General features: G+C 43.6%; 2 protein-coding genes across 2 annotated transcripts in view; both read left to right on the forward strand.

The window, feature by feature from the left end:
* Positions 1 to 1479, forward strand: part of LOC146462338 (uncharacterized) — a 55822-nt gene extending 54343 nt beyond the window's left edge. The window contains exon 7 of the mRNA XM_085085883.1: positions 873 to 1479. Within this exon, the coding sequence (XP_084942009.1) occupies positions 873 to 1438 (566 nt within the window). The 3' untranslated portion in view covers positions 1439 to 1479. The remainder of the gene's footprint in view (positions 1 to 872) is intronic.
* Positions 1 to 13120, forward strand: part of LOC146462342 (uncharacterized) — a 52719-nt gene that overhangs the window by 10412 nt on the left and 29187 nt on the right. The window lies entirely within an intron of this gene.

Below are 13120 nucleotides of genomic sequence, written 5' to 3' on the forward strand. Positions count from 1 at the left end.
ACCATCACATTAATACGTTTGACGCACTTCTGCAAATTTTATGCCTAGATATACATGTAGTTTTACTAGCCACAATCCTATGATGCCGCATTAATCTTAAAACAAACTTCTGTACTCATCTCTTTATATTTTTACACTGAACAAACGACTCTTGATTTCTTTCCTCTGAATACATGTTCCTAAACAACCTCGTTCCCAGGATCTCTCCTTTTCACGAGAGATCCTGGGAACGAGGTTGGTTCCTTAAAACCAACTAGAGGGAAGACAGGCAGCTTAATGAAGTGATGCAATTATTGCAATATAATGTAAAATCCCGGGTTTTCACTAAATCTTAAAGACACCAACTTTTCTTTTCTTTTAAGAATGCTCCACAGGTTTTCACATTTTTGAAAACCTTCAGGACCTACGAACCCGAGGAGCTGCAGATGTGGAACATTTCACCATTGATGGAAGTCTGTTTCTTGCTTTTGCCAACTACCATGGCGACATTAGAAAGTACAAGACAAGCTCCATGATCTACAAGATGGACGAATCAACTGGAAAATTTATTTTGTACCAGACCCTGCAAACCAGAGGCGCGTATGGTCTTGAGTACTTTTCAATCGCTGGTAAACATTTCCTCGCTGTGGCCAATCGTTATGATGGAACCCACCTACTGGACTCGGTTATTTACCAGTGGAATGGAAAGCTGTTTGTGGTCTTTCAGAGAATATCTACAAAAGGAGCAAGCCACTTCGCTTTTTTCAAGATAAATGGTGAAAAGTATCTCGCAGTATCAAACTACTATGATGGAAGCAGCCACTCCATAAAATCAGTCATCTACAAATGGAGCAGCGGCAAGTTTAGCAAGTTTCAGGAGATAGCAACTGAAGGAGCCATGGGATGTACGGCGTTTGTAATAAACAATGACACTTTCATCGCTTTTGCAAACCATTGGAACTCAAAGCAGAAGTATTCTGGTCAGTCCACTGTGTTCAAGTGGTCAGGAGGACACTTTGTTAAACACCAGTCTCTTCAGACTTATGGAGCATTCGATGTGAAGACCTTTAACATCAATGGTCACACATTCCTCGCCTTTGCCAATTATTACTCTGGAAGCAGCTACAACACCAACTCGTTCATTTACAAGTGGAATGGTAACAAGTTCGTTCTGTTTCAGTCCATTTCTACTCGTGGAGCCCTCGCTTGGCATCCATTTGTGATCAGCGGTCAAACGTACCTGGGTGTGGCCAATAACTACGATTCCAGTCAGAAATACAACACACAGTCAGTTGTGTACCAGGCCTCTGGAGCGCGGTTCATTAAGTACCAAGAGATTCCAACACACGGAGCACACGATATGACGTCATTTGAGTACAAAGGTCGTACTTACGTGGCAGTGGCAAATTATTACAGCCCGAAACACAACATAAACAGCGCCCTGTACAAATGGGTGTAAAGCCAAGAACGAAAGATCTGGATCCAAGCTTAAAATAAGTTATGATAAGCGGTACAATGAAAGCTTTTTTTTGGTGCCTTATAATCCACAACAGGGAATTTGTTAATTTTGCAGAGATTCAGTTTAAATTTGTTCAATGAATTAGTTTTGTTAATAGTTGTGAATGGAACAATAAAGTTAATACAAAGTAATCGTGATAGACAATCGCATAAAGACCAAGGAATAGTGGAGATATATAATCAGATTCGGTTTAGTGCTCGCCTAGTTTTGATGCAGAATTACTTGCTAGAATTAACAATAAAGCTTTGCTTGGATCATGAAACACTTGTCTGCTCTTTTGCGCCTGAATTTCCTGGAGGAAGCCTGTTCACGAGTTTGATTTGTAATACTGCGCAACAACAAACACAACAACAAGAAGACTTTATTACCCCTTAGTTAATAAATGTGAATTTAAAATATTATAAATTTGACGCCGTTAAGAGAGTTTGAACCGACGTTTCGGCAATACTGCCTTCTTCAGGGTAGTTTTGTACCCTGAAGAAGGCAGTATTGCCGAGACGTCGGTTTAAACTCTCTTAACAGCGTCAATTTTATAATATTTTAAATTCACGGGTTTCATTAAAGCACAAACCAAATCAAACAAACAAACACGACCAGTAGACTGTAAGGGATTTTGACCCGAACCAGAAGTCGCACAATTCAGAATTGCTACCTGCGCACAGGGTAAAAAAACACAAGAAAATGTCAAATATTTGTCTTCGTTGCGGGCCGCGTTTTGGAGAAATATAGCCTCGCTTGCAGACGAAATAAAATCAGATTCGGTTTAGTGTTTGCCTAATTTTGATGCAGAATTACTTTCTAGAATTACAATAAAGCTGTGCTTGCATCATAAAACACTTGTCTGCAGTTTATCACCTGAATTTTGCGTGGAAACTCTGTTCAAGAGTTTGAGTCAACCGAAAACAAAAAAATCAACCTTAAGTAAAAACACTACCCTGACTTGCTTCCGGTGAGACGATAAGAAAAGGGTAAAGAAACACAAGAAGATGTCAAATATTTCACGTTGTGCTTACGATTTGTGTCAGTGTTTGATTGGACTCTGTCATCGTTATGGGCCGTATGTTGCGGAAAAAAAATTGCCTCGCTCGCGGACGAAATAAGGAGGGTTATGAAAAAGGAGCACGGTCAGCGGAAAAATAACGCAGTTTTTGGAATAATAGGGCGGATGACAGGAGAAAATATTCATAACACAGCTCCCCATTTCCAAGGCGTGATGATGTAAAACGTAAATGACTGTTTCTTGGTTTGTTGCGTAGATTAACGATGCAGAAAACGGCCCACATTTTTGAAATTAGACAGTGGTAAAGAGAACGAAAAAGTGAGAAACCGATATATAGTCTCAGAGCAAAATTGGACCGCGAAAATTCTTGCCTCTTGGATTCTTTACTATCACCTCTGTCAAAGTTGTTAGGCGGTGGGAACTGAATCTTGATTGATAAATCGTCTGCACTTAGCGGGAGTGGGGTGAAAGGGGACGCATTTACGTGGAGTTTTCAGCTGTGTTTTCGTAAGGCGGTGCGCGCATTTTAAGGCTTTGTAGTTGTCTTGCGGCCCGAGATTGACAAGATTGTAGTTTACTGACTACAGTAAAATCCTGAGTCGTTTTGGGGATCTTTTTTCTTGTAGATTTAGAGCGATTTAGAACCTGTTCACTTTGATTCTGACCTCGTTACTCTTGAACTTACGAAGCAGAAGACGGCAAAATATCACTGTAGAACGCTGGTACAAGTTCTCAAATGAAAACGGACCGCCAGCATCTAAGATCAGTATTTTAATTCACCCGCACACTTAGAACATTACATGACAACAACTCGACCGTTAACTCGCACCTCGCTTATGAATATATTACAATCATAATAGCTTTATCCTGATTGGACAAATGGTGCATAATCATGCTTGAACACTACATCCCTCCTTTTCTTAAACGAAACCTAATCAACGCTACGTATCAGGGCTAAACAAAAAAAACGAAAGCCTTATAATTAGATTCGTTACAAGCAAACAAAACAAAACAAAATTTAGCTTAGCAGTCACGATATAAGCGGAATAAACACTTAATGGCATAACATTGTCCTTGAACCGCAAACTAATTCCTTAACGATAAAACAAAGTCATTGAACCGCGAAGGTCTTTGAACTTGGTGAGTAGACCTACGAACAACATTCGGGCGGACTTCCGGTTCTGACAGTCTACGTCCATTTTGTCCTTCATCTTGTCCGTTGTCTCTTTCTGCTGGCTCTGGATCCTGTCTGTCTCCCTCACGATCAGCTGTTTCTGCTGGCCCTGGCTCCTGTCCATCTCCTTCACGATCAGCTGAACAACCGGCATCACTGGTTACGCACGCGGACGCACCCTCCGGTACATTGTATTTCTTTGCAAACGCTGTGTTGCGCTTGAACTCCACTCCCACGTCATTCCTGACAGTTACCTCACTTCCGGTCTTCTGAACGACCTTAAATGGGCTTGGATGGAAATTGCTTGACAACTTGTTCGATTTTTCTGCTTTTAGAAGCACTGCATCGCCGACTCTGATTGACTTAGGCACGGCGCCTCTCTTGTCGTCCGCATATGTCTTCCCTTTCAACTTGTTCGACCAGTCTTTGTCGCGTGTTTATTCCCGTGAAACGTCCACCGTCTCTCTTCTCAGTTCCGGTAGTTTGGACCGCATCTCTCTTCCAAACATCAAAGAGAAGGGTGTGGCCCCGGTTGTGACCTGCGGGGTAGACCTGTACGCTGTCAACCATGTAACCAATTCAGTGCACAGGTTCTTCTTCTCCAAATGTGCGATCCGCAGACACTTGAGCAAAGAACGATTCTGACGCTCGACCTCGCCATTGGCCTGCGGCCATCATGGAGTAGTTCTTCGATGTTCAACACCATGACTACGTAGAAACGTCTCGAACTCCTCGGACACAAATTGTGGACCATTATCTGTCCTTAGGGAAAACGGAACACCAAATCTCGCAAACATCGGGGAGATCGCTTCAATAATCTTTGCGCTCGTGGTAGACTTCAAGATAGCCACTTCCAGAAATCTGCTGAAATAATCAACCACCACCAAAATACTTTCTCCCGAGGGCAGGGGACCTAGCAGGTCTGCACTGCAATCTTGCCACGGGGCGGTAGGAGGTAACACACGAGACATCGGCTCAGGTGGGTCGTAACCTGAAGTAACCTGACAGCCATGGCACACCTTGCACACCTTTTCTGCGTCCTTGTCCATTCCCGGCCACCAAACTTTATTGCGAAGTCGATATTTCGTCTTAACCATCCCCTGATGGCCTTCGTGCGCCAATCTCACGACCTTGTCCCGTAGGATCCTGGGAACTACAATCCTAGTACCACGAAGCAAAATTTCACCATAAATACACAATTCGTCCTTGATAGGAACGTACGAGGAGAGTGTACAACGTTCCCAGTTACCAGAACGTACACAGTTCTTCACTTGACATAGTTCCTCATCATTGTAAGACGCCTCCTCAATTTCTCTCGGTGACAAAGCAACAGGCACGCTGTTCCCTACGATGGTTTTGACGAAGTCATACTTTTCGCCACCGTCACATGACTCCACAGAGTTTAACCTGGATAAGGCATCAGCAATGTTCGTCTTCCCTGGTTGGTACACCACTATAAAGTTGAATCCTTGTAAGCGCAACACCCATCTCTCAATTCGCGCGCAAGGCTTTGACGTGCGCGAATATATGCGCTCTAAGGGTTTGTGATCTGTTTCCAGTTCAAAAGTTTCACCAGTAACGTACACGCTGAATCGTTCGCACGCCCAGACCAATGCGAGTGCTTCCTTTTTAGTCTGACTGTAACGACATTCCACGTCAGACGAGCTTCTGGACGCATAGGAAATGACTCTCCACACGCCTTAATGAATTGGACACACCAGTTGACATGTGGAAATACGTGGATGATACATCTTGTTCGTAAATAGTTACAAAGGGTAGTGAGAGCAAACTCCAAGAAGCTGTGGATGACCTTTCGAGACAAGCGAGTCTCGATGGGTTCCAACTGAATGAGGCCACGATTTTGAACCCCTAGTCCTAAATGGCAAACCCCTTGAATTAGTCACCAGTGCCAAATTGCTAGGCGTGACCATTAGCCACGATTTAAAGTGGAACATGCACAGCTCTGAACTAATTAGAAAATGTTCCTCTCGTCTCTACTTTTTACGTCAACTCAAGAGATCCGGAGTGGCACCAAGTGATCTGGTGCAATTCTATGTGACATGTATTAGGCCCGTCCTGGAATACGCAAGTCCTGTATTCTATCGTTCTCTACCAAACTACATTAGTGTAGATTTGGAACGGATCCAAAGAAGGGCATTCAGAATCATCTATCCTGACCTGTCATATAGTGTAGCACTAGAAACAGTTGGCCTACCGAAACTTCATGAGAGGAGAGAAAAGATTTCAATCGATCTGTTTGACGAGAGCGTCTGTAACCCCACCCACAGTCTCCATAGCCTCCTCCCTCAAAGGAAGAGTTGTAAATATGCACTGAGACGCCAGAGTGATTTCACTCTCCCCCTATGTAAGACCGATCGTTTGAAGAACAGTTTTATTTTTAGCCATGTCTATAAGATGTAGATATTTTCTCATTTCCTCTTTGTTATTATATTTTTAGCCATGTCTATAAGATGTGGATAATTTTCTTATTTTCTCTTTGTTATTATTTGAATTTGTAAATATCCCGTAATTCAGCTTATGGCTGCAATGGTGTTTATAATAAAGTATCTATCTCTCTCTCTTGCCTCCCTGCTGTTGCGTCAGAACTGCTCCTAACCCCACTGGGGACGCATCAGCAACAATTCTTGTCCTGCAGCCCACCTGATAATTAGCCAGTGTCTCGGCTTGTGTAATCAGCTTCTTCAACTCTTGAAATGATCTCTGCTGTTCCACACCCCACTTGAACGTAACGCCCTTCCTGGTCAACTCCTGAATGGGCTTGGCTATGGATGCTAGGTCTGGCATGAACTTCGCTGAATACTGGACCAAACCCATGAAAGATCGAACTTCACTTGCGTCCTTTGGAGGTCTTGCGTCTCTAATAGCAGCCACTTTCTCTTCACTTGGATTAACTCCGTTACTTGTCAGTTCATGACCGAAGAACGTGAGCTTTGTCAGTCTAAACTGGCACTTGTCTCCATTCACAGTCAGCCCCACTTCACTAAGCCTGCCAAGCACTGCAAACAAACGTACATCATGCTCCTCTACGTCCCTGCCATGAACAATGAGATCATCAGCAATGTTCGCAACTCCCGCACAACCCTTCAAAACATCACGGATAATTTGTTGGTATTTCTCCGGTGCTGATGTCACACCAAACATTAACCGCTTGTATCGGTAAAGCCCGCGATGCGTAACAAACGTTGTGACGTGTCGACTCTCTTCACTGAGCAGAATCTGATGAAAACCACACTTGAGATCAATTTTGCTGAAGACGGTACTTCCGTTTAAATCGTGTAGAAGCTCCTCCACCTTTGGAATCGGATGCCGTTCTCGAACAATCGCCTCATTTGCACGGCGCATGTCCACGCAGACCCTCACGTCTCCGTCTCCTTTAGGCACAACTACCAAAGGTGAAACCCATCCCGACGGCCCCTCTGGTACCTCTTCTATTATGTCCAGCTCCAGTAGTTCGTCAAGCTTCTTATCGACCTTTTCCCGCAACCCGAACGGAATTCTACGCACATGCTGTGCTACAGGCTTCACAGTGTCGTCAATGTGCAGTTTCAGCTCATACCCCTTTAAGAGACCAACGCTCGAAAGCAAACTGCTGTATCTCTCACGGATATCACACTCCGCTCGCCCGCTCAAATTATTTGCCTGGAAAGGACCGATGTGTAAGACACCAAGCTTCTTTGCGGTTCCACGACCTAGCAGCGTTTGCCTGTTGCCCTTGACAACCACGAAGTCAGCCGTACAACCATTACTGCTGGCCGAGAGCATAACATCTGCAGTGAAAGTGCCCAGAGTCGGTAAGGGTTCTGTGCCACCATAAGCGAAAAGTGCCTTAGCTGACTTGCGAGACTCGCACCTGATTCCTCTGTGCTTTAACAAGTCCCAGGTTTGCTGACTCACCACATTGCAAGTAGCCCCTGAATCGATAAGGACATCCGCTAAATCCACTCCTCCGATGATCAGAGTTACCAAACCACTATCTTGTTTCACTTGGTCGATGCACTGTTCTACCAAGAATGCAAAATCAGGACTCCGCTGAACTGGTCCGGTAAATTGTTCACCATCATCTCCGCCAACCACTTGGTTTGTTTCTCTTGTTCTACCAGGTCTAAATCTTCCTCCACCAGCAGTACTTCTACCTCCACGGGTCTGACCTCCGCCCCCACTAGCCGCACCTCTGCCCCGACCGGTAACACCTCGGCCTCCACTTGTAGAACCTCTAAACTCACCCCTAGTACGACTTTGAAGCTGTGGACATCTAAACATGAAATGCCCAATACCACCACACCTTCGACAAGCTTGATCGCGCGCGGGACACTTCTTGTCTCCACGAAAATGACCATCTTAACCACAACCAAAACATATCTTGACTCTAGCAGAATGTTTATTCATATTCGACTTTTCACCGACTGCATTCACTTGATTGGCGCTTGCGTTTGTTCCCATCACCTTCATCTGGCGATCGACCGCCTCTTGTGACCTCGCAATCCTTAACAAATCGTTCAAACTCACCGCTCCCTCCTTTTCCAAAAACTTGCGACGGATAACACTCGAATGACACTTGTCGATGACTTGATCGCGAATATAGTCGTCCTCGTTATCCCCGAAATCACAGCTAGCCGCGCGTTGGCGAAGTCTGCAAACGAACTGATCAACCGTTTCGCCCATTTCCTGTGCAATCTGTCTGGACAAATGTCTCTCAAAAGGAACGTTTGCCTTCGGGATAAAATAATCATCCAGTACTTTCATCGTGGCCTCGAAAGTAGTAATCTCCTCCTCGCAGACCAGTGTAAAATATATTTCTTGGACGTCAACACCCGCTGCATGCAACAATAGAGCTCGTTTTTGTGCGTCGTCCGTAACTCCCTTTCCGGTAAGATATAACTTGAATGAACGCTTCCACTTCCTTCACCGTTGACTCAAACCGTGCGGATCACCTTTCGTATCAAACGCCGCCAACGAACCGACATCTAACGAAACCATCACCGAACCACTCGACTCCGTTCTGCTACTTGATTCCGATTCACCACCCGGCATCTTTAACTGCTTGACCGTTAAATTAATGACCCGTCGATTCTCGAATTAATCCTTTAATTAAAAATCCTCGTCGCCAATGTAGAACGCTGCTACAAGTTCTAATGAAAACGGACCGCCAGCATCTACGATCAGTATTTTAATTCACCAGCACACACAGAACATTACATGACAACAACTCGACCGTTAACTCGGACCTCGCTTATGAATATATTACAATCATAATAGCTTTATCCTGATTGGACAAATGGTGCATAATCATGATTGAACACTACAATCTTGACTAACGTGACACCAACCTTTTCCTCTTAAGAACATAGCGAAGAGTAGCCAAGTTGAAACCAGGAATTAAGAAAATTTAACTGTCACGCTAGCTGATCACGCAAGAACAACATTCATTGTTAGGGGTGGGGTGGGTTAGACGAGGTTCTCTGAGATCGAGGGTGCTCAGTACGGCGCTCCAGACAGATCAGTGTTCCCACACACGTACACGGTGAAATATTTCGGTCAAGTTTTAAAAGCTTTGTAGGAGGTTACTGTCCTTTTCAATCGTCAACTCTGCGGCCAAAACATTTATGGAAAACTTACGAAGATTTTAGTCATTTCGTGGATCCGTGGCCCTCTGAAAAGCATTAGTTTTATAAAGACTTCTGTTCTTGGGCCATCGTAGCTTGGTCAGAAATAAAATACAAACAGCGGTGGTAAACATAATAAACTTGCGCATTTTCTATAACTTGACGTTTCGTATGCTAGTCAACATACATACATTTTCAAAAGTGACCGTTAAAATTTTTTACAACTATATATATAGTCATAAGTACGTAAATTATGACCATCCGTGTGAGTGTAGTCCTAAAAAGGACTGTTTGTGGTGACTTTGACTGACGTTTCGACAACCTGGGCGGAAGTCATCTTCAGAGTCAAGTGAATTGTGGAACGTCAGTAAGTGGTATATATGTCTCTGGTTGCTAACCTGATTGTTCAACGAAGTTGAGATGTTATTGGTCGTTTGTCAGTAAGCCGTGATGTTATTGGCTGTGAAGACTGCATGTAAAAAGGGATTGGTGCGTTTCGATCCGTCGTTTGTCCGTGGGTCTATTGTTAGTAAAATGTCTATTGTGTGTCCGTTTCGTTGTTGTTGTCAATAAGTCGTTTGTATGGTGCAGGTAGTTGTAGGCAACGGTTGAGTGGCGTTTGTTCTAAGTTAGTAAACCAGCTTTCCAGAGTGAGTCGTTGATAGTAATTTGTACTGTAGGTAATGCACTTGGCAGAGTCCCAGTCGATTGTGTGGTCCGTTTGTAAATGGTGCTCAGCAATGTAATTGTTGATATCACCATTTTCTAGTTGCTCGTTTGTGTTCAGTCAGTCGTACGTTTAAATTTCTGCCGGTCTCACCAATATAAGTGGCCTGGCAGTCGCAGCATTTGATCTTGTAAACTACTCCCTGTTTGCGGTTCGGTTCGTCTTTGTCCTTTACTTTCGTCAGTAGTTGTCGTAAAGTGGTAATAGGTTTGTGAGCTAGGCGGATGTTGTAGGGTTGTAGAATCTGTGCAATAGTCTCAGAAGTGCCCCTTACGTAAGGTATAGTCACAGTAGTTACGGGAATCGCGTGGTTGTTTGTGACGTTAGGTTAAGTGTACGTTCTTGTACGTGTTACGTCTAACAAAGTCCTTGTTATAGTTGTTCTTGTTGAAAACGTTTTCTAAGTACAGTTGAACCTCCACTAACGGCCACCTCTCCACAACGGCCACCTCTCTACAACGGCCACATTTTTTTGTCCCGGCGGACAGTCCATACATAAGCTCTTGTTTAAACCTCTCTACAACGGCAACGGCCACTAAAGTGCGTCCCCAACTGCTAAAATAACCTCTCGACAACGGCCAGTACAGTTCTTTTTTGTAAAAAACACCTTTTTATAAACTGTTGCAGTAATCGACATTTATCTTCGGAACATTACGTTTCTGTGTCCATTTTAACGATATACGTATTTTGATTGTGTTCCATTTAAATGCTGCAGTAAGCATCAATTGTCTACAATAATATGGCGAATGTTGCGAACCTTGTTCGTTTCGTCTTGTTAACATTTTGATTCAAAATATTATTTACGTTTTATTGTGTATTTTATCTATATATCTATTATTTAAGATTGGATTGCCATTATAGGCTACAGTAAGCATGAACTTGGCACAATAAACATGTTGTAATTCCTGAAAAAAAGGTGTCATATGACACCCCTACCTCCCGACAACGGCCACCTCTCCACAACGGCCACTTTCTTCTGTCCCCAAGGTGGCCGTTGTGGAGAGGTTCAACTGTAGTTGTTTTAGTCTGTGAGACTGTCAGGTGAGTCACAAACCAGTTGCGCTAGCCTAGTTAAGGTCTGTATGGTCGTTGCTTTGTGAGAAGTAGGGTTGTAGGATGACTGGTCCAGTAGTCTGTCAGTATGTGTTGGTTTCCTGTAAACCGTAGTACTTATTTTGTTGTCGTTGTTGTTACGGGTAACTAAGCAGTCTAGAAAAGGTATTTTACCATTTTCTTCGATCTCCTTAGTAAACTGTATGTCAGCGTTCTGTCTGTTAAGGTGTTCGTGAAAATCGTCGATTTCGTCTTTGTGTACAGCTGTAAAGGTGTCGTCTACGTACCGTAACCAGAGCGGTAGTGTCCGTTTGTAGGTTGCTAGGGCTTGTTCCGCGATGTTCTGCATGACAATTTCTGCTACAACAACAGAAACTGGTGAGCCCATAGCTGTTCCGTGTAACTGTTTGTAGTGCTTGCCGTTGTACTGAAAGTATGTGGACGTTAAGCAGAGGTTCAGTAAGTCCATTAAGTCATCTGTAGGCAGTGGCAGTTTTGTCGTGGAGTTCTCGATGGCGGTAGCAGTGCAGTCTAAAGCCAGTTGAAGTGGAATACTGGTGAACAGTGATTTCACATCAAAAGACACAAGTTTGTAGTCGTCAGGTATTTGTACTGTCTTGATAGGGTCAATAAAGGTTTCGGTAGACTGTAGTTTGTGTCGGGATTCGTTTGTCAACGGTTTCAGTATAGTAGTCAAGTATTTGGATAGTTCGTAAATCGGGGACCCACAGAACGAGACTATGGGTCGTATGGGTATGTTAGGTTTGTGTAGTTTTGGTAGTCCGTAGAGTCTAGGTGGCTGCGGTACGCGGCACCTTAGTCTGTTGTGACGTTGTATGTCAAGAACGTCAGTTTTCTTGAGGTCAAGTAGTTTCCTGTTAAGTTTACGCTGAAGTGATGGCGTCGGGTCTTGTTTCAGTTCTTCGTATGTCTCTTTGTCGGTAACTAGAGTGTCCATTTTCTCGTAGTAGTCTGTCTTGTCCATAACAACAGTCACTTGTCCTTTGTCAGCGGGGAGTATGACGTTGTTTTCGTCAGTTTTCAGTCGTTTCAGTGCTTGTGGTTCGTCTTTAGTCAAGTTACTGTCAGTTAAGGAAGATGATTGTATAGTAGAAGTAATTCTGCTTCTGATGTTATCCTTGGCCGATTCTGATAGTTCTCTCTGACGAGACAGAACCGCCTCAACGCTAGATACAATAGCCTCGGTCGGTATGTGTTTAGGCGTCACTGAGTGCTTTAGTCCGTAGGAGAGTACCTGGGTTTCAGTCTTGTCTAAGGGACGGGAAGAAATATTCCTGACCCAGTTGTCGTCTGTCTTGTGTCGTTTTTTGTCTTTAGTCCGTTGTAGTCGCGTAAGGTTTTGTTGAGTTTGGTTGCAGTATTGTTCTTTGGTTTTGTCAGCTCGTTTGTCGGCAATAGTCAGTACAGTATCAAGTAAGTTTGTCGGTATGAGTTGTTTAACTTTGTCAAGTCGTTGTTGTAATTTGTTGTTGAAGAAGTTCAGTCTTCTGTGACAGTCGTTAATCCGCGCTCGGATCAATCGTCTACAGGTGGCTTTGACGATCTGAATGGCCTCTTTGGTGTTGGCTCTTCAGGTTAGCAACCAGAGACATTATACCACCTACTGACGTTCCACAATTCACTTGACTCTGAAGATGACTTCCACTCAGGTTGTCGAAACGTCAGTCAAAGTCACCACAAACAGTCCTTCTCAGGACTACACTCACCCAGATGATCATAATTTACGCACTTATGACATGACTCCTGGGTTCAAACCATTTACAGTTATATATATAGTAGTGAAAAGGGGGTCTGGAACCGAGATTAAGAAAAGCAATCTTAACAATGAATCTATGAAAAGCCACAGCTAATTAATAAAGCATCAGATTCTCACTGCTGACGTTGACATTAAAAGCTGGGTTTAGCTTTTGAATAAACAAAGTTTCCTTGATTTTACAGTGATAATCACTTTTTCCCAACGCTAAAATATCAAATGATCCCACTTGATATTGTATCCGGAGGTTTTCACGTGGTCAGCAATGGC

Source organism: Pavona decussata, unplaced genomic scaffold (assembly GCF_977016875.1).
Source record: "Pavona decussata unplaced genomic scaffold, jaPavDecu1.1 SCAFFOLD_190, whole genome shotgun sequence".
Classification (NCBI taxonomy): domain Eukaryota; kingdom Metazoa; phylum Cnidaria; class Anthozoa; order Scleractinia; family Agariciidae; genus Pavona; species Pavona decussata.